Source organism: Cydia amplana, chromosome 18, assembly GCF_948474715.1.
Source record: "Cydia amplana chromosome 18, ilCydAmpl1.1, whole genome shotgun sequence".
NCBI classification, from domain to species: Eukaryota; Metazoa; Arthropoda; class Insecta; order Lepidoptera; family Tortricidae; genus Cydia; species Cydia amplana.
The window spans coordinates 7,210,154-7,231,799 of NC_086086.1; the positions used below are offsets into that span (position 1 = coordinate 7,210,154).

A 21,646-nucleotide genomic window follows, 5' to 3' on the forward strand; every position below is an offset into this window, starting at 1 on the left:
CCGACTCGCACTTGGCCGGTTTTTTGTTGGAACTATGCAACTCTCAACTCACGGCACGTGCCGGTCGGGCGCTCGTGTGTGTGCTTGAGTCAGGAGAGCTGGTCGCGGCGGATGTAGAACAGGATGTAGGGCTTGCAGGCCTGCACGGCGGCCGCGGCGGCCGCGCGGACCGTCTGGTCGTTGAAGTGGAACCACTGCCCGGAGTTGTGCGTCCGACTCGCACTTGGCCGGTTTTTTGTTGGAACTATGCAACTCTCAACTCACGGCACGTGCCGGTCGGGCGCTCGTGTGTGTGCTTGAGTCAGGAGAGCTGGTCGCGGCGGATGTAGAACAGGATGTAGGGCTTGCAGGCCTGCACGGCGGCCGCGGCGGCCGCGCGGACCGTCTGGTCGTTGAAGTGGAACCACTGCCCGGAGTTGTGCGTCCGACTCGCACTTGGCCGGTTTTTTGTTGGAACTATGCAACTCTCAACTCACGGCACGTGCCGGTCGGGCGCTCGTGTGTGTGCTTGAGTCAGGAGAGCTGGTCGCGGCGGATGTAGAACAGGATGTAGGGCTTGCAGGCCTGCACGGCGGCCGCGGCGGCCGCGCGGACCGTCTGGTCGTTGAAGTGGAACCACTGCCCGGAGTTGTGCGTCCGACTCGCACTTGGCCGGTTTTTTGTTGGAACTATGCAACTCTCAACTCACGGCACGTGCCGGTCGGGCGCTCGTGTGTGTGCTTGAGTCAGGAGAGCTGGTCGCGGCGGATGTAGAACAGGATGTAGGGCTTGCAGGCCTGCACGGCGGCCGCGGCGGCCGCGCGGACCGTCTGGTCGTTGAAGTGGAACCACTGCCCGGAGTTGTGCGTCCGACTCGCACTTGGCCGGTTTTTTGTTGGAACTATGCAACTCTCAACTCACGGCACGTGCCGGTCGGGCGCTCGTGTGTGTGCTTGAGTCAGGAGAGCTGGTCGCGGCGGATGTAGAACAGGATGTAGGGCTTGCAGGCCTGCACGGCGGCCGCGGCGGCCGCGCGGACCGTCTGGTCGTTGAAGTGGAACCACTGCCCGGAGTTGTGCGCGAACGCCGTGTAGTGGCCCGAACCCGCGCTGGAATAACACGTTACTGTTAGACAAAGATTCATTATCATGAGGATGGATGAGGAGACCATGGGGGCTTTAGATGTCGGCGACAGCACGCGTAGCGTAGTTTAAAGTAGCACATCTTTATCGAGTTGTTTTTTCCAGTAGTTATCATCGATGATAAATGAAATAACATTTCTAAGTATAATCACCACGCCACCGCTTTAAGTCCGCTGCCAGGTGGCTTGGGTTCGACGGCGGTACTGCTCTTCCACGTATTGATTGAAACCCCTTTTTCTACCCTAAAATCTTCGACTTGTATTTTAACTGTGTTTTGAAATATTTTGACGACTGAATAAATTTTATTTTATCTAAAAAGGTAACTACTGGTTATATTTTTCTCAACTATAACAAATGGTAACAAATTGGTGAGCAAAACGTATTAATAACCCGTAAGGTACTAGATAAACTGCCGCGACGCGCCCCTAAAGTGCCCTGTGTCGTTCGTTTATATCATGCACGATCAAATATCGAGGTTTGCGATAGGTCTTCTGGCCTGTTACTTTAAAACTTCTCATTCGCACTTGAGCGTGATCTCATCGTAAGTGGGAGAGATAGTGTTATGTGTAGTGTTACCCGGAGCCGTGGTGCACGATGACGGCGGCGAGGTCGTACAGCATGGCGCGGCGCCGCTCCAGCACGAACCGGGACATGTCCAGCGCGCGCAGCGGGAACGAGATGCCCGTGTCCACTTCGCATTCGCACTTCAGCGTGATCTCATCGTAAGTGAGAGAGATAGTGTTATGTGTAGTGTTACCCGGAGCCGTGGTGCACGATGACGGCGGCGAGGTCGTACAGCATGGCGCGGCGCCGCTCCAGCACGAACCGGGACATGTCCAGCGCGCGCAGCGGGAACGAGATGCCCGTGTCCACTTCGCATTCGCACTTCAGCGTGATCTCATCGTAAGTGAGAGAGATAGTGTTATGTGTAGTGTTACCCGGAGCCGTGGTGCACGATGACGGCGGCGAGGTCGTACAGCATGGCGCGGCGCCGCTCCAGCACGAAGCGGGACATGTCCAGCGCGCGCAGCGGGAACGAGATGCCCATGTCCACTTCTCATTCGCACTTGAGCGTGATCTCATCGTAAGTGAGAGAGATAGTGTTATGTGTAGTGTTACCCGGAGCCGTGGTGCACGATGACGGCGGCGAGGTCGTACAGCATGGCGCGGCGCCGCTCCAGCACGAACCGGGACATGTCCAGCGCGCGCAGCGGGAACGAGATACCCGTGTCCACCTTCGTCCTGCACACACAAACACAATTACACAACCGGTCTTTCAATTCTTTCCCGATCCCCAACCCAAGATAAATTGTACATTTTTACATTTGTGTCTATGTGGAGTAGTAGCTCTTAAACAAGCGTTTTGAACTAAACATATAACGGGAAAATCCATCGCCTCGCGCGATAATCGCGACTCACAATCATCTGGGATACCGGGATAACGGCTCAACCGGTCTAACTATTTAATAATCTGGTTAAAGGAAATAAATTGTGATAAACCAGACATTCTTAAGTTTTATATCACCAGATGGGGCTGTAAAAGTGTGCTGTTAGTGATTTTTAAATAAAGTTGGGCAAATTTGCCCAGCAGTGGCACACTAAACCAGGCTAATAAAAATATCGTAGCAGCACGGGATCTGGTAACTGCCCTGACTGACCCAATAAGAAAATCCACCCTGTATAAAGTTACAAACGCGGAAACCCTAGATATCTTACCTAAAGTAGTTGTGCCAGCGAAACCGCTTGAGGTGTAGACAGAGCACTTGCGGTAGACGCCGCACTCGGAACTGCTTGGTGGATTTCTGCTTGCTGCCGCAACTGCTACAGAAATAACGCTCCGTGTCCGCTAGCTCTTCCACCTGAAATGTTTAGTATTTAATCACTACATAGTCTAGAACAAAGTCGCTTTCGCGCTGTCCGTCTGTCCCTATGTATGCTTAGATCTTTAGAACTACGCAACGGATGTTAATGCCGTTTTTTTTAATAGATAAAGTGATTCAAGAGGAAGGTTTATGTATAATTTGTTAACCCATGCGAAACGGGCGGGTCGCTAATTAATCTAATAAAAAAATGTAAGCCTTTGAGAGAAAGTTGTTAAGTCAATATGTATCATCAACATGTTACAATATGTATAAAATTGCTTCTTGTCGTTGTAGAATGTCTGCACAAGAAGTTATTAAAGTTTTGATTTAAAAAGTTAAAAAAACACTTTCTGCTGTTATAAATTCCCGCGTAAGATGATTTTGTAGTTTGTACATCTTATGACCCATGGTGTGGGTGAGTTTTTTTTAGATTTAGCTGGCCTATGAGGCTCGGAGCTATATTTTTACGATTTCGGTGTAGTTGTTCAATATATCTATAGAGAAATATAAGTAATGAAAGCGTGGTAATTAAGTTTTCTTACCAAAACGCGATTTATTTCGTAGTCGACATCTACGTCAAGTAGCGGACATTATCAGTACTGCTAGTTGACAATAGATGTCGCGGCAAACGAAAACTCTAATGCTCTACAATTTTTAGCTAATATTATAACCGGATTAACCGGAACTCTATTTTCAACACCTGCTAATAATATTAGTTGTAAATTGTTTTAGTAGTACATTTTTCGTCAGTAGCTAAACTTGTGACATCCGGACTGATAGTTCCACTACGATGTCGACAACAAAATAACTCGCGTTTTGGTATGGAAACTTATGTATGGAGTTACCACTCTTTCTTTACTTATATTTCTCTATGAGCTGATTCTAGTTAGCGTTCCGTAGCCAAATGGCAAAAAACGGAACCCTTATAGATTCGTCATGTCTGTCTGTCTGTCCGTCTGTCCGTCTGTCTGTCCGTCCGTATGTCACAGCCACTTTTCTCCGAAACTATAAGAACTATACTGTTGAAACTTGGTAAGTAGATGTATTCTGTGAACCGCATTAAGATTTTCACACAAAAATAGAAAAAAAACAATAAATTTTTGGGGTTCCCCATACTTCGAACTGAAACTCAAAAAAAATTTTGTCATCAAACCCATACGTGTGGGGTATCTATGGATAGGTCTTCAAAAATGATATTGAGGTTTCTAATATCATTTTTTTCTAAACTGAATAGTTTGCGCGAGAGAGACTTCCAAAGTGGTAAAATGTGTGTCCCCCCCCCCCCTGTAACTTCTAAAATAAGAGAATGATAAAACTAAAAAAAATATATGATGTACAATTACCATGTAAACCAGGGATGTTGCGAACATCCGCATCCGCATCCGCAACCGCGGAACTTCCGCATTATTTTCAACATCCGCATCCGCATCCGCATCCGCATAAAATCGATGCGGAGCTTATGCGGATGCGGATGTCGAACAAGTGGGTACAGGAACGTCTTAGCGGCGGCGTAAGTGCTAGGTGATTTCGTCATTAACTATAACGAAATCGTCTAGATCCAGAAAAGTCGGCCAAGTTACTGTTTATTAAATATAACGCACCTATATTCTTTCTCAAATACTAAACGTTTCGTTTTTAGGGTTCCGTAGCCAAATGGCAAAAAACGGAACCCTTATAGATTCGTCATGTCTGTCTGTCTGTCTGTCTGTCCGTCTGTCCGTCTGTCTGTCCGTCCGTATGTCACAGCCACTTTTCTCCGAAACTATAAGAACTATACTGTTGAAACTTGGTAAGTAGATGTATTCTGTAAACCGCATTAAGATTTTCACACAAAAATAGAAAAAAAACAATACATTTTTGGGGTTCCCCATACTTCGAACTGAAACTCAAAAAATTTTTTTTCATCGAACCCATACGTGTAGGGTACAGAGATGTACAAAATGGTTTTAAAAAAGCATTTAAATACAAAATGCAAAATACTTTTCAGATTTACTATTTCAAATGCAAAATACCAAATAGTTTTGCGTTTTGTATTTCAAATGCTAAATGCAAAATAGGTATTTTCAAAATACTTTTTCAAAATAAAATACCTTTTGACCAAATCTCAGATATTTTTATTTATTTTAGGTATTTATCATGAGAATAGCCATAGAATAGATAATGTTCGTCGTTTTCGTTTGATATTGACACTAGTCAGACATAATAGCCGGTTTAGACTCTCGTGGCTCGCAAGCTCATCGAGCTAATATAATTTAAACACTAACGGCACGGCATAAGGTTTATAACCGAATGACAGGCCGAATGCGAGTGTGTCGCGGCGAGCCACGAGACGCGCCGCGAGCCGAGCCGCGAGTCTAAACGGCTATAAGGCGCGCACTCTGACCAAAGAAAAAAAACCGGCCAAGTGCGAGTCGGACTCGCGCACGGAGGGTTCCGCACTATCAACAAAAAATAGAACAAAACAAGCAAAAAAACGGTCACCCATCCAAGTACTGACCCCGCCCGACGTTGCTTAACTTCGGTCAAAAATCACGTTTGTTGTATGGGAGCCCCACTTAAATCTTTATTTTATTCTGTTTTTAGTATTTGTTGTTATAGCGGCAACAGAAATACATCATCTGTGAAAATTTCAACTGTCTAGCTATCACGGTTCGTGAGATACAGCCTGGTGACAGACGGACGGACGGACGGACGGACAGCGGAGTCTTAGTAATAGGGTCCCGTTTTTACCCTTTGGGTACGGAACCCTAAAAAGGGCGAGCAGACGCCCCTATCGGTCAAATTCGGCAATACAAGCGTCATTCGTTCATTTCATTTTGTTTGACTGGTAATGTTGGCTAAACTTAATCACAAAGTATTTTGCATTTTGAAATGAATATTAAAAATGCAAAATACATCTCGAAAAGTATTTCAAATAAATCGCATCTCTGGTAGGGTATCTATGGATAGGTCTTCAAAAATGATATTGAGGTTTCTAATATAATTTTTTTCTAAACTGAATAGTTTGCGCGAGAGACACTTCCAAAGTGGTAAAATGTGTGTCCCCCCCCTGTAACTTCTAAAATAAGAGAATGATAAAACTAAAAAAAATATATGATGTACATTACCATGTAAACTTCCACCGAAAATTGGTTTGAACGAGATCTAGTAAGTAGTTTTTTTTTATACGTCATAAATCGCCTAAATACGGAACCCTTCATGGGCGAGTCCGACTCGCACTTGGCCGCTTTTTGTTGATGGTGCGGAACCCTCCGTGCGCGAGTCCGACTCGCACTTGGCCGGTATTTTTTAATAAAAAAATACTAAAAATGTAATATTTGACATTTTCTAAGTACCTAATCTTGACATCCGCATCCGCATCCGCATCCGCGGATGTGAGCCTTTAAATATCCGCATCCGCATCCGCATCCGCGGATGTCAAAAAATCTGCATCCGCAACATCCCTGATGTAAACTTCCACCGAAAATTGGCTTGAACGAGATCTAGCAAGTAGTTTTTTTTAATACGTCATAAATCGCCCAAATACGGAACCCTTCATGGGCGAGTCCGACTCGCACTTGGCCGCTTTTTTTGTTATGTTACCTGGACGAAGCTGGCGAGGCAGTCGAGCAGCGGCACGGGCGCGGCCGCGTCGGGAAGCTCAAGCGACAGGTCCAGGAACGGGTCTAGCTTCTTGCTCTCTGCACCACAAGCCAAGCAGCGGACCTAAGAAGATACGTGGAATGATTTCTATAGTCTGTCAAGCCGGATATGTCAGTAGCAATGTAAAGCAAACTAAAGTATGGTATCCCTAAGAAACGAACAAAAAGCAGCAATGTACATCGAACAACGATGAAATGTAAACAAAACAGTTCCACAGATAAGATATAAATGACACACGATTTTCGAACAATTCAAACGTAGTGTTGCTAACCCGCGATTTTTCAAATTTGCCGCCTTTTTCTACTGACAAGATTTGGTTGACCCAGTATACAAACAATGCTTTTCTGATACTCCAGACCAGGGATGTTGCGGATGCCGATTTTTTGACATCCGCGGATGCGGATTATTAAAGGCTCACATCCGCGGATGTTGGACCGACCGGTCTGGCCTAGTGGGTAGTGACCCTGCCTGTGAAGCCGCGGTCCTGGGTTCGAATCCCAGTAAGGGCATTTATTTGTGTGATGAGCACAGATATTTGTTCCTGAGTCATGGTTGTTTTCTATGTATTTAAGTATTTGTATATTATATATATCGTTGTCTGAGTACCCACAACACAAGCTTTCTTGAGCTTACCGTGGGGCTTAGTCAATTTGTGTAATAATGTCCTATAATATTTATTTATTATTTATGTCAAGATAAAAAACCGGCCAAGTGCGAGTCGGACTCGCGTTCCAAGGGTTCCGTACATTAAGTCCCACTCACGCTTGACTGCTCATTTCTAATAGGTTTTTTTGGTTAATGACTAAATTACCTAGAGAGCAGTCTAGAACGCCGATGCTAAGACGTTTCTGTACCAAACTGTTCCACATCCGCATCCGCATTAAATCCGCATCGATTTTATGCGGATGCGGATGTTGAAAATAATGCAGAAATTCCGCGGTTGCGGATGCGGATATTCGTAACATCCCTGCTCCAGACTTTTCTCGGGCGAACACACGCATTTGCACCTTAAGAGCGGTTTCGCTACGTCCGATCCGAATCCGATCCGAACCCGTGAAAATATGGTCCGAAGTAGCCGTAGAACTATTTCTATGGTAATTTACGCACTAGATCCGACCTCCGTCATCCGATTTCGGAAAGAAATCAGACGGATCTAGTGCGTAAATTACCATATATAAATAAATAAATAAATATTGGGGGACATCTTACACAGATCAATCTAGCCCCAAACTAAGCAAAGCTTGTACTATGGGTGCTAGGCGACGATATACATACTTATATAGATAAATACATACTTATATACATAGAAAACATCCATGACTCCGGAACAAATATTAGTGTTGATCACACAAATAAATGCCCTTACCGGGATTCGAACCCAGGACCATCGGCTTAGCAGGCAGGGTCACTACCCACTAGGCCAGACCGGTCGTCAAGTATATAACGTAACCTACATGCTATGAAATAGTAAACATTTGTTTCTAAAAGCTTTTGTGTAACCTGTAGTTTATCACTAGAATTAACCTTTGCCGTTATCGGAAAGTCTTGCTAAGGACGCCTACAGCCGACAGCTTCGCCAATGCAATAGGGTCTTACGCGGGACTCTGTAAAGTTCAATTTCGCTTAAATAATCGCGATCGCCTGGCGTCCGGGGCACGGCATATTCCTTCGCCGTCTGGCGTTCAACAGGATAATAGATTAATTTGACAAACAACAACATATAAGCACCTCGCTTATCCAAAAATGTTCCATTTCCAATAGACATTCCTTCCTTGCTCATCAATCCAGCTTTTATAACATCCTAGCTTCATTCATCGTTTACAATGATATAAAAGTATAATATTTTATAAAACTAAGTATATTTATCATTTTGTATTTCATGTATATACCTACCTGTCCTCACCACTACACTTTCCAAATTACCTATCCTTGTTCCGCGTTTAATTTCCTTCCCTTTAATTTACTTGACGTTGGCTATAAAAAAAAAAAAAAAAAAAAAAAAAAAAAAAAAAAAAAAAAAAAAGCACCTCGCTCTGCAGGGTGCCGCCGAACACCGCGGTGACGATGGAAGCGGCCGGCAGCCCCGTCTCCGCGCGCGCCGGCGGCAGCAGCTGCAGCAGCTCCGTGTGCAATCTACAACACATCATTACAATAGGCTACATGGTCTAATAAAACATGGTCTAATAAAACATGGTCTTCTCTTCCCAGAGTGTCACTTGTCTACATCACAATAACATTGCCACTTTATTTCAACATAACATGTTACATGGGTACATTATATCTATGGTTAATAAGTTAATTTATTTCTTTATAATTTAATAATTTTCATTTATATGTATTTTATCTTAAATTTTACAATAACGCGTCATTTTTAATTATTCGTTAGCAATATCTTCCGATTCACGAAAGAAATTTCAGACGTTCGGGTAATTCTGTTTACACTATTGGCAACACAGGATAGCACTGTCACATTTGACAATCCGCCATTTTGTCCCTGACCGACCGTCCTTGTCGAACGCGTGTTAATTGTTATTTCCTTCTCGCTCAGTGTCAGCAGTCGCAGTGTTTTCCAAACTTTTCACGTCGTAAGCTTGGTAATTAATGTTTTGTTACGAAAATGGTTGGCTGCTCTATTCGGAACTGTAAGAGTAGGAGTGAAAAGTGCAGTATAGATTTGTTTTATTTTACTATGTTTCTACATGAATAACTTAAAATTAATGCCGTTAAAAGAATTTTCACCGTTGGTTAAAATTCTCCCACATTTTAAAGTTTGAGAACCTGTAAACAGCATGATGACGTAGGCAAGTGACAGTTAGGTCATTCGCGAATCTCGGAAGAGAGTACCAGGCGGAGTATATTATTATACCATGAATAGGCTACATGACTAATTTTCATTTATGGTATCAATCTTCGACCAACACGGAAGGGACGCGGCATTCGCACTATTTCCCCTCTGCCTAGGTACAAGATCAACTGATCTAGCGCGGGTAATAAAACTAGTTGCGCTCGGATTTTAAACTAGACCCAGTCCAGACGCGCGAGTGAACACAGCAGCAGAAAAAATGCCAATTGCTCGGTATTTTGTTGTAAAAAGAGGTCGGGGACATCAAATTTACAAAAAGAAGGTGTTACATTTCACATGTAATATTTTTTTTACATGTCATACGTTTAATTACATTTAAACACAATTATTATATTTTAGTCTCATGTAAATGTTGGATTTATCGATTTTGCTCGCCCAGTACAAATTGCGGATTGGTCGAGCGACAAATCCGACTACTCATCTCTCAGAAAACAATAAAATTCTTTGACGAAAATGTGTTAGTGTGCGTGTTGTGACACTTGTGATTCGTCCGTACACAAAAACAGATCGAGGTGTGCAAGATTTGTCTGTGTAGGGTATCATTTTCTATGTATTTGTGTTGTCATTACAGATAGGATTTTGTAAGTAAGTGTGTGAGAAGTGCGACTGTGTGCACGTTCCCCCCCGCGAAAAATGGCAGAATGATTTGAATGTCAAGATATCGCTTGGGCCTATCCCTTCCGACGTGTCGGAAGCCCGTGTTGATCGAAGGTATCAATCGATCGGGTTTGTTTTTAAGATCAATAGTATATATGGGACCCATTGCATTAAAGTAACACAAAAGTCAGAAATTGTAGTCAAAGGCCGACAGTCGCACTTCACTCGCGAAACGCCCTATACAAAACGGCCAGAGGCCGTGACGGCAAGGTCTTGTCGGTGAAATATTGCGTTTATGTATATAGTTGCTATACAATATTTTTTTGGATGAAATGTAAGGAATCGAATGGTACCCTTACTTTTATCGTTTTTGGAAGTTAAAAATAAACTTAAATTTTGAAACTTCCAGGACCTGTATTTTTGTAAATTTTCAATATTTTATTTTAATATCCACATTATTGTGATAAATTGCTCGTTTGCTATCTATTTTACTAGATTTTGTTATAAAATTCAACATGTGTCATCATCCCTATAATAACTATTTACTATAGGTATGTAATTATATTTCCTGCCCACCAGCCGGAAAACATCAACTTTCGGTCTGCTACGCTAAAGCTAGCTGTCGCTTTCCGGCACCATAGACACGGGGCAGACACGCCATACATCAAAAATCATTTGCCTTTATATGTGTGCACGGCACGTCTATACACGCGTCATTGTGTATGTGTGGGTAAGTCGCTTTACTGAGAGTACGCCAGAAGTCCGTCAGATTCATGTCGCGGGGCGAGGTAATGCGAGTCGGGGCGGGGCGGTGCGTGGCCATTCTGTATGATAATACTATTACTTATTCTGTGCCATAGAGCAGACTAATAGTATACACACCTCAGCTCGTAAATAAGAAAGCCTCAGATCACACGTTTTTCGACAATTACACGTAATCTGAAACATTTCTTACTTTACTACCCTAAAATGACAAATAAGTCCTCGGAAATGAAGTACGGCGAAAAAGGTAAAAGCAACCTAAATATTTAGTCACAATGTGCAATTTTAGAAAATAATTCATTAGAAACTCCAACTGTGGAATGAACTCGCCGTCGAGGTTTTCTTCAGGCACTATATGACATTGTTTCAAAAAACTATGTTTATTTAATTGCCATTAACGTAGTCAAAAAAATACATAGAGTGCTCACTCCATACATCAGTTTTAGTACCAAAAAGACTATTAGCATCTAGCATCGAGTAGCGGAACTATCAGTACTGCTACTTGACAATAGATGTAGCACCGACCGGAAAGTCTTATGCTGTTGAGATAAGACTTTCCGGTCGGTGCTACATCTATTGTCAAGTAGCAGTACTGACAGTTCCGCTACTCGATGCTAGATGTAGACACTGAAATTAATAGTCTGAACTGATGTATGGAGTGAGCACTCTTGTCTTACTTATTTCTCTATGACGTAGTATAATAAATCACCTGTCGAGCATATATCTCAGGAACTCGTGAGCATCCTGCTGTTGGTAGCCGCGGAAACGTGGCACCACCTTCCATATCACCAGGAACAGGCACTCCGGGGATATGGCGCCCTTGCCGCCGCACCCGCTGTTCAGGTTTATCAGCACCTGCCAGATTTTATAACAAATATTTTACAACTTTAACATTAAATTATCTGGTCGAATGGTCAGACCAGTTCGATTTCGGCCTCTGCCACCGGAGGGCTTGGTCACTTTTTTTTTAGTACGAGTATAATTTTGAAATCCCTTTTATTATTGACGGTACAGTTGTACTGGTTCCGAAAAACACAATATTTCAGCTATACTCATAAGATTTAACATAAATAATTGCATTTTTTTATAGCTAGTTTAAACCTCGCCCGAAAACGCCTCGCAAGCCATTTGTGACGTCACGAATTAGTTGGTGGAAGGGTGATAGAGATTGTTTACATACTTACAGTTACGAATTTTCCCTTGAATCCGAATGATATTGTCAATTCAGCACCATATATTACGATTAGGGATGATAAATACATTACAAACATTAATCACAATAACTCATTTTATACAAAAACTCTCACACGGTTGCAATTTAAGATGAATTATTTAGATACATGCAAATTCTGTGTGAAATCACCGAGCGCCGGTTTTACTTTTTAATTTTTCATTTTTTCTGGTTCCAACAGCCAACATGGCAATGATAGTTCCATTCAGCCAAATAATTAAAAAAGTTTTTTGGTGAAATATCGTATTATTTAGCATTTTATTTATTTAATTACAAATAAATATTTACTTTACATCGTGTAATAATATTTTTTGGATGTAATAAATGTTTAGTGGCGAAATAATTTTTTTTTGAACCTCTAAACTTTTTGGTGAGGATTTATGGATTACGGTCAATGAGGATTGATGACGTCACCCCTTATCTCGCTTCTGATTGGCGTTTCAGTCAAAATGGCCGATTGGAGAATTTTGCACTTTTATTTTATTGAATATATTAATCATCCTAATGTTTATACTGAGATTGAGGCATTTTTTAGAACCATATTAACATATATGTTTCTTTGAAACCATTATTTCCATGATTCTTTGTTACTGTCATCAGGCCAATTATGAGTCTATTTCAGTTTATAAAAAATATATTTGGTAATTTTCGCAATGGGAAGTATAATGTGCGATTTAAGGACCCACCATAATTAACGAGAGTCAAATAGGGAACATGCACATTGCACATTAAAAGGTCAGCCAAGAGTTGTATAACTCGTTCTCAAGAAAATTCTCCGGTTTGTATGAGGACCATTGTGGATCGAGAATATTTCCTAGGTCTGTCCTTTGTCTAAATCGGAAACTTATTAAACTCGACATTAACACTGATTTTTTGGATATTTTCCAAAATGGCGGAGTCAATGGCCTCCTAGGTCCACAGCTCACAGAGTCAAGAATATTACCTTTCTCAACTCTTCAGCCATCACCACGTCCGTCATCTCCTGGCGGGTGTAGCTGCGCGAGTGGTACACCTTGCGGCCGTTGGTCTTCGGCTCCAGGGCGGGCAGGCTGCTGGAGTAGCTGACCTGGATGCTGTACATCATCACGTTACCTTCCGCAACTCCTCGGCCATCACCACGTCCGTCATCTCCTGGCGGGTGTAGCTGCGCGAGTGGTACACCTTGCGGCCGTTGGTCTTCGGCTCCAGGGCGGGCAGGCTGCTGGAGTAGCTGACCTGGATGCTGTACATCATCACGTTACCTTCCGCAACTCCTCGGCCATCACCACGTCCGTCATCTCCTGGCGGGTGTAGCTGCGCGAGTGGTACACCTTGCGGCCGTTGGTCTTCGGCTCCAGGGCGGGCAGGCTGCTGGAGTAGCTGACCTGGATGCTGTACATCATCACGTTACCTTCCGCAACTCCTCGGCCATCACCACGTCCGTCATCTCCTGGCGGGTGTAGCTGCGCGAGTGGTACACCTTGCGGCCGTTGGTCTTCGGCTCCAGGGCGGGCAGGCTGCTGGAGTAGCTGACCTGGATGCTGTACATCATCACGTTACCTTCCGCAACTCCTCGGCCATCACCACGTCCGTCATCTCCTGGCGGGTGTAGCTGCGCGAGTGGTACACCTTGCGGCCGTTGGTCTTCGGCTCCAGGGCGGGCAGGCTGCTGGAGTAGCTGACCTGGATGCTGTACATCATCACGTTACCTTCCGCAACTCCTCGGCCATCACCACGTCCGTCATCTCCTGGCGGGTGTAGCTGCGCGAGTGGTACACCTTGCGGCCGTTGGTCTTCGGCTCCAGGGCGGGCAGGCTGCTGGAGTAGCTGACCTGGATGCTGTACATCATCACGTTACCTTCCGCAACTCCTCGGCCATCACCACGTCCGTCATCTCCTGGCGGGTGTAGCTGCGCGAGTGGTACACCTTGCGGCCGTTGGTCTTCGGCTCCAGGGCGGGCAGGCTGCTGAAGTAGCAGCTGAACTCCTGGATGTTGCTCAGGCTCTGGAGCACCGCGTTCATGAAACATGTGTTACCTGGAATTACGAACATCGGGATTAATCATTTAATCAAGCGTGAGGGACTATTTGCAGCGATTTGATATTTGCGCGCGACTGAATCGTGACCTGCCGGGCTAGCACATGATTGGCGCTTGGCGCGACAGTATCTCGCGGTTAGATAAGTTAGAAAATGACGGGTAGTTTATCTAGCCGCGAGATACTGTCACGCCGATCTTGTGCTAAGCCTACTGTGGCCCCTTGTTGAGTATACAATGCGCGACAGAAGAGGTGCCTGGCCGTGAGGGCTCAGACAGGCGGACTACGGGCAGACTAAATCACGACTCCACTACAGCAAAAAAATATGTACAAACATTTTTATGGTGTGATCTCGAGTGACGCGTGTAAGTGTTAGTTATTTTGCTATTGCAAAATCAACTTGCTATTAAGAAGGAAAATCTAATTTTTTATTGTTGGCTAAGCACCCATACTTTTACTTTTAATTTTTATTATGATTATTTGATTGTTTTAATTTTTTTACTTAATTCTTAATTATTTTAATGTATTATTGTTTACAATCTGACGATCTTTTTGTGAATTCATGTTATTTGGATACATTGTGACATGTTAAATACCATGTAATTTTCAATAAGAAATAAATAAATCTATCTATCATACCCACAACACAACACAAGCCTTATTGAGCGTACTGTGGGGATGAGTCAATTTATGTAATAATATCCTATTCCTATAATAATATTTATTTACCATCCAGCCTCCATTAGGTACAAATGCTAGTTGCACAATAAAACTGAACCTACCTAAATTTTTTAATCCTTTTTTCTCTTGGAGGATATAATCAAACGGAGACGCCATGTCTGTAATTTTCTGTACAAAACAGTCTGCCGATTTTTGCGGGGGAGGGGAACGTCAAATGTATGCGTAACGTAAAAATAGCCATGTCAGATAAACGTCAGTCCATACATTGTGTATGACCGTTGGCCGCCTATTTTCGACAGAGGGGAAAGCCTGTTAATGGCTACTCCGTTTAGTTGTATCCTCCAAGTTTTTTCTCCCTCTAAGTCTTCCCGTTGCAGGGCGATTTCTAGAGATTCTTACTACGCTTGCGACAGTAGTACGCCATGTTTTCTAACTCGCTCCAAACGTTGCGTTAGATACTTTACCATCGCAAAATCACTGAGTTCAGTTACTGGTGACAGACTAGACTCAAAATTAGGCTCAACTGTTCAACCCAACCAACCCATAAATTCAACTAGAATTATAATGTTTTATTATTTTTTTTTTTTACGAGCAGACGAGCCGCCTGATGGGAAGCGGTCATGTAGGCCATGTTTTTTATCTCGCTCCAAACGTTGCGTTAGATACTTTACCATCGCAAAATCACTGAGTTCAGTTACTGGTGACAGACTAGACTCAAAATTAGGCTCAACTGTTCAACCCAACCAACCCATAAATTCAACTAGAATTATAATGTTTTATTATTATTTTTTTTACGAGCAGACGAGCCGCCTGATGGGAAGCGGTCATGTACGCCATGTTTTTTATCTCGCTCCAAACGTTGCGTTAGATACTTTACCATCGCAAAATCACGGAGTTCAGTTACTGGTGACAGACTAGAGTCCAAATTAGGCACAACAGTTACTGGTGACAGACTAGAGTCAAAATTAGGCACAACTGTTAGCTGGATTATAAAGTTTTTAATTTTTTATTTTATTTTTCGAGCAGACGAGCCGCCTGATGGGTAATCGTCGCCCATGGAGATAAACACCATGACAGGAGACACTTAAGCGTTGCCGACCCTTGAGAATCCCATGCCGTAGTTCAAAGGAAATACCTCAGGAGGCGACTCATTCCACATTCTGCACGATCTGGGAAGAAATGAGCGAGATGCCCGCTTTTTCTTGGTGTGCCATGTATCTAAGTGAGGATGAACTTTGCTCCTGCAGTTGAATTAAATCTTGAGGGTACTTATTACAATTTTTTGTTTGACGATCCTTTTGTGAAATTCTTAAATTTGTGTTAAATTTGATTTGTATATTAATCCAATATTATTATGGAATAATAACATCAATAAATTGCTCTGATAATTAGCTTAAGATAATATTTATGTTAACGATTCATAAGTGCTTGTTGCTAGGCCTACATGAATAAAGTATATTTTGAGTTTGAGTTTTCCTACCTAAATTTGAACAACCTACCTAAATTGTACAACGGGACTTAATCGCGTATCTAAGTTCATCCCTAGTGCGCAAAACGTTCAAGCTGATAAACAAGAGCAAGTGCGGGTAGTTCGAAAAACTCGCGCGGTTAGCGGTCGCGCGCGATACTGATGTCAACTTAAGCCAGTCTTTATTTTTTTATTAAAGTACATCCACATCATACATATTATAACTTACGCTAAACACATTTTAAAGGTAATAAATACTGATATGTATGACAATTATGGGGTACCTAACATTGACTAATTATCGCATCGCAGTGAGATCAAACTTAACAGTCTTCTCCGAGACCACGGGGACAACGCCGTCCTCGAAACGTAGGAGGTAAATCTTAAAACTTAGATACGCGATTAAGTCCCGTTGTACAATTTAATGTGTAAAAATCGTGAAAGTTTAAATCAGCCAGCCTATTATGGATAGCTTTATCCATCTTTATCCACGTGATAAAATAACTGTCACTGTTTAACACCGTGGGAAAGAGAGTGACGGACACCGTTTTATCACGCTGTCACGTAGACAAGAACGACCATCATATCCGTACAGGGATGTTGCGGATGCCGATTTTTTGACATCCGCGGATGCGGATGCGGATATTTAAAGGCTCACATCCGCGGATGCGGATGTCAAGCATCCGCGGATGCGGATGTCAAGATTAGGTACTTAGAAAACGTCAAATATTACGTTTAGGTATAGTATTTTTTTACTTACAAAAAACGAAACGTTTAGTATTTGAGCAAGAATATAGGTGCGTTAAATTTAATAAAAACATTAACTTGGCCGACTTTTCTGGATCTAGACGATATCGTTATAGGTAATGACGAAATTACCTAGCACTTACGCCGCCGCTAAGACGTTCCTGTACCTACTTGTTCGACATCCGCATCCGCATAAGCTCCGCATCGATTTTATGCGGATCCGGATGCAGATGCGGATGTTGAAAATAAAGCGGAAGTTCCGCGGTTGCGGATGCGGATATTCGCAACATCCCTGGTTTAAATCAGTGTTAACCTACCTAAATTTTTTAATCCTACGACTTTTTTCTCCCTCTGAGTCTTTCCGTTGCAGGGCGACCCTTTCTTGTCCTTGCTCTTAGTGCCGTTCTCCGCCGAGCTGCTGTCGCCCGAGTGAGACCGTTTACGGGACCGCGGTCTTAGGCTTCGGACTGTTTCATCTGGTGTCTGTATAACAAAAAAAAATATATAATTATATGGGGACAATAATAAATATTATTTTATTTTTATTATGTGTAGTTTATATTTAGTCACTCCCTCAGGCCTTGGCAGAATAAACAGCGTTGCAATTTTGCCTTGTTTGCAAATTGTGACAATATGCTGAGCCAAAGCCTTTTCCTTACTGCACACATTGCTGGACTCAAGTGTGATTTATTTTTCTGTCTGTGTGTATATAATTTCTCTCTGCTGTCTTTGCATTGTTATTGTTATCCTTTTCTTTTTCTTTGTTTTTCATCTTTTTGTCCTGTGTATGTGTGCTTTATCGAATAAATGACTTTCTATTCTATTCTATTCTAATAATAAATAATAATAATAAAATACGTTTATTCAAAGAGTTTGAACATAGGTACATAATAAAAGTACACAATAATGCTTACAAACTAATTGAAAGGGAAGGTGGCTCAGCTAATGTCTGTGCCAAGACTACGGGACACAGCGGCCCTAAAGACTTCCAGCAACGGACGCTGTTATTCTGCCACCGGCGTATTTATATCTAGACTAATTTATTTAGACTAAGTATTTATATCTAAACATTTACACTATTACACATAGGACAGGATAGCAAAACCGAACAATGCGCAGTGGATAAAAAAGTGCTTAATTAAAATTAAATGTCTATAAGGTCACTCAACCAAAATCTTAATCAGTTCAACGTAAGTAAGTCAAGCCTGTACTATGGGTACTAAGCGATGATACTCGTATGCATATTTATATATAAGTACCAGGATTCGAACCCAGGAGTCCTTTGAAGGATGTCAATACCTACCAAAACGATAGTGTCTTTCAAGTTCGGAAATTTGGACGGCTGAAGAATGGATGAAGGCCCCAAGAAACCACAGTTTAATCCTTTTCAAATGAATAATAATATTTTAACTCTTCTTATAAGAAAGCTTCGAATGCCTACTGTATATGAGTTTTTTTATTTAATAACAATAACTTGGGAGAGTGGTTATGCTAAAACATAATAATATAAATAAGTTTGAAACTCGCTTAAAACGTAATACCTACTTGTCATGTCCAAATTCTATCTACAGTTTAAAATTCTTGTTGCTATAACCTTCTGAGCTGGCTATTAAAGGTCCAATACAAATCACCATATTCATGAAAATTTCAGCAACATTAGAATTAAGTTTGAGTTTACATGTTGTATGCTTTACTTATTCATACTCCAGAATCATCCATGCTGTTACAGTAAACAACTGTATAATTCATAAAAAACTTATCATACTATAAATACCAATGAGTTCATGAATAATTTGATATTTGCCTACTTATCAAGTTATCACTAACTTTTTGCTTACGAAAAATAGGACTATACTATAAGGAACACTGTGTTAGATTACTTTGAAAATTGATGTGAGCTTTGGAGCAAAAATTCATCTTTGGAAAATAAGTAGGTATGTATATTGTAAAGTCCCGCCTGGTACGTGTTGAGTGTCATGTGGTTGTAAACCTATTTTTTTTCTGGTCAAAGGTCTGTGCCAAGGAAATAGGTATGCATGACCAGACAAGCTCAATTAAGTAAATGGGCCTGCTGTAAACTTTAAAAATGTATATAAGTAGGTACCTTAGTATTTTTAGTCCGTTTGTCCGTATCTACGCTCTCCTGTGCTTCTGTTGTGTCGGCACCCTTGGTTTCCTTGCTAGAAGACGGCTCCTGCGAGGAGGTGGATGAACAACTGTTTGGCTCGCTGCCATCTTTACTGTTTTCCTCGTTACCTAAATTACTATTTGTGTCCGTCACATTCCTTATTTGCATAATACTTTGCCTTATTTTGTCTATTGATTGTGTTTCTGTGTCGTTTGATACATAGTCATCACATTTGTAGCTGAAATTTTAATAAGATAGTTATTTAATAATTTATTTAAGTTATTAACACTCACTTTTTACTACTTACTAATGTGACAGATAGGTATGAAAGAGAAGGCAATAAACAAATAAATAATGATAAATAAAATCCTTAAAAATAACATTAAAAACTAAAATTGTTATGCAAAATTCAATGCTGTATTAACAATTTTTACCAGATTATTTTTTGCTTTGACCAAGATAAATATACCTATTTATATATTATATTACTTACCAATAAACCGAGAACACATCACAATTCATGCACAGCTGATGGCCTGAAGTCTCGGCATGTAGCTTCGCATGCCCATTCACATACCGGCCACAATTCACCACCCCGCACTGTAGGCACAACCAATTCTGATCCTTTGCTGCACATTCTGCAATACAAAAATGTAGGTACTCACTCACTTTACACTGGATTATAATATTAGGTGAGAACTAGTCAAAATGTAAGCAACAAGCTGATTCCAGCAGCTGAACTAGATGCAAAACTCATTAGGAATTACCTATCATAAAACTACTTTAAGCTGTTTATAAAAACTTTTAACCTGAGGTACCTCAGGAGGTACCTATATAATTGAAGAGAGTCAGATACAAGTTTCTTATTCTATTTATATAGATATAGGATCTATTTTTATCTTTCAAAATATAAGAGTGATCGAGTGAGTGAGTGAGTGTGTGAGTGAGTGGTGTTAGGTGTTATCGATTTCTAAGTATACGTTAAAGTATACGTTGCTTAAGTTTCCTGAAAAGTTATCTTGACACCTAGCTTGTACAAGTCATAATCATGTCATACTACCTATCTCCTTGCGAAGCAGTTGACGTGTTTTCTAGTTAAAAATACTGCGCAATACTAAATAAACTAAACTAACATCGTATTAGGCTGATCACATATTGTATTGCGATTCTGACTCATTCCATTTGGACTTTACGTGTTTATATAAAACAGATGTTTGAGGAAAAATCCGAAGTGCGCAAGCTAGCGTATCTATGTCTAGGATTAGTTACATATCATGACGGAACGTATGCTATTATCATAACATTTCAGCATAAAATAACAATATTTTTAACACATCGCGGCAGGTAACGCGACATTCTCATCATTCACGGTCATTCGAGTACCCCGCGCCCCGCCCCGTCCCTCCCACTTCTCCTTCCCCTCTGCGTCCCATGATAACAGCTGATTATTATAACTTCGCTGTATTGATTTTTCAAACTAACCCTAATAAATGCGACGTGGCGTCTCAACCACAACGCGTATTTCAAGACATGAAACCCTAGTCATATTTTGCGAACAAACTAAGTCATTACCTGAACAATCCCAGTTCTTTGTGACTGAGGTGTCTTCTGTGATGAGGTCGCTGTCCACCTTGACGTTATCTAACAAATGGATACATTCCATTCTTCATAATAGGTGTGATCTAACCGAATAAAAATAATATAAGCTTAATTTAGAACTCATGGAAATGAAATAGATTTCTATCAAAACTCTCTCGAGCTCACAAAACGAAAACGAATGAGATCGAGCTAGGGAGGGAGCAAAAGCAAACACAACAATTAAAATGGGTTGCCACGTACAAAAATGCCGTTACTCAAAGAAAACGAAACAATAATTATAAAGCTTTGATAAAGGTACACATTCCATACTATTGAATAATAAAAATTCGATAACACTGCATTTATGTTTAAAATTATATTAAACAATTATTTTCTGTGTATCTGGTATATTACACATCAACCAAATGTTGCCAGTTTATAAAATATTTTGTAAAACACGCACACTGCCAGCGGGAGTTTTAAAACATTTTAAAAGTAGGAAAGGAAAGGAAAGTATAATATATAACCTTAACGCATTCACGGCCAAGAACCCGGTGGGTTCATTTTGTGTAGGAAATGGTCGCTTGGCACTGAAAGCATTGAAGAAATCTAATCCACAAGCTCGTCACCAAATCCGGATATTGTTTGTTGCCCCGTCTACCGCTCCCCACCCGTGCAAGCCTCGCCAGATTTGTCACGACCGATTTTTTTCGGAAATTTAGTCGAAAAGCAGCTTTATTTTGATTTTAACCTTTTGGACGGCTATTACCGATATATCCGCACTGTAGGTTTAACGCCAAAGACCGATGATTAATCGGTCACAGACCACAGAGCAACATAGACCTACGTGCATATGCATAGTTCAATGTTTTGACATTTTAATGACGTGGCGTCTGAGTGACAGCTTTTGTGTTTGACACGGCGTCGAAAAGGTTAAATAAAACTGCTTT

At 41.7% G+C, this 21,646-nt stretch overlaps 1 protein-coding gene across 1 annotated transcript; it reads right to left on the bottom strand.

Annotated features, from left to right (window-relative positions):
* Positions 1-937: 937 nt before the first annotated feature.
* On the bottom strand, positions 938-20,943 carry LOC134656588 (ubiquitin carboxyl-terminal hydrolase 3-like). Its single transcript, XM_063512145.1, has 11 exons — positions 20,691-20,943; positions 19,612-19,756; positions 19,095-19,356; positions 17,308-17,473; positions 13,916-14,094; positions 11,557-11,702; positions 8,653-8,758; positions 6,566-6,688; positions 2,838-2,980; positions 2,241-2,363; positions 938-1,088 (listed from the first exon to the last, which is right to left on the bottom strand). The coding sequence occupies exons 1-11, from the start codon at positions 20,779-20,781 to the stop codon at positions 938-940; spliced, it is 1,635 nt and encodes a 544-aa protein (XP_063368215.1). The 5' UTR covers positions 20,782-20,943.
* Between the last annotated feature and the right edge of the window lie 703 nt (positions 20,944-21,646).

Bases quoted from the DNA above. Each gene is read 5' to 3' on its own strand.
- LOC134656588 (XM_063512145.1), bottom strand. From the start codon at position 20,781: ATGGAATGTATCCATTTGTTAGATAACGTCAAGGTGGACAGCGACCTC. The intron at 2,981-6,565 runs GTAACATAACAA...TAAACATTTCAG, and splicing joins GCCTCGCCAGCTTCGTCCAG to GTGGAAGAGCTAGCGGACAC. The intron at 2,364-2,837 runs GTAAGATATCTA...TTGTGTGTGCAG, and splicing joins CGCTGGCACAACTACTTTAG to GACGAAGGTGGACACGGGTA.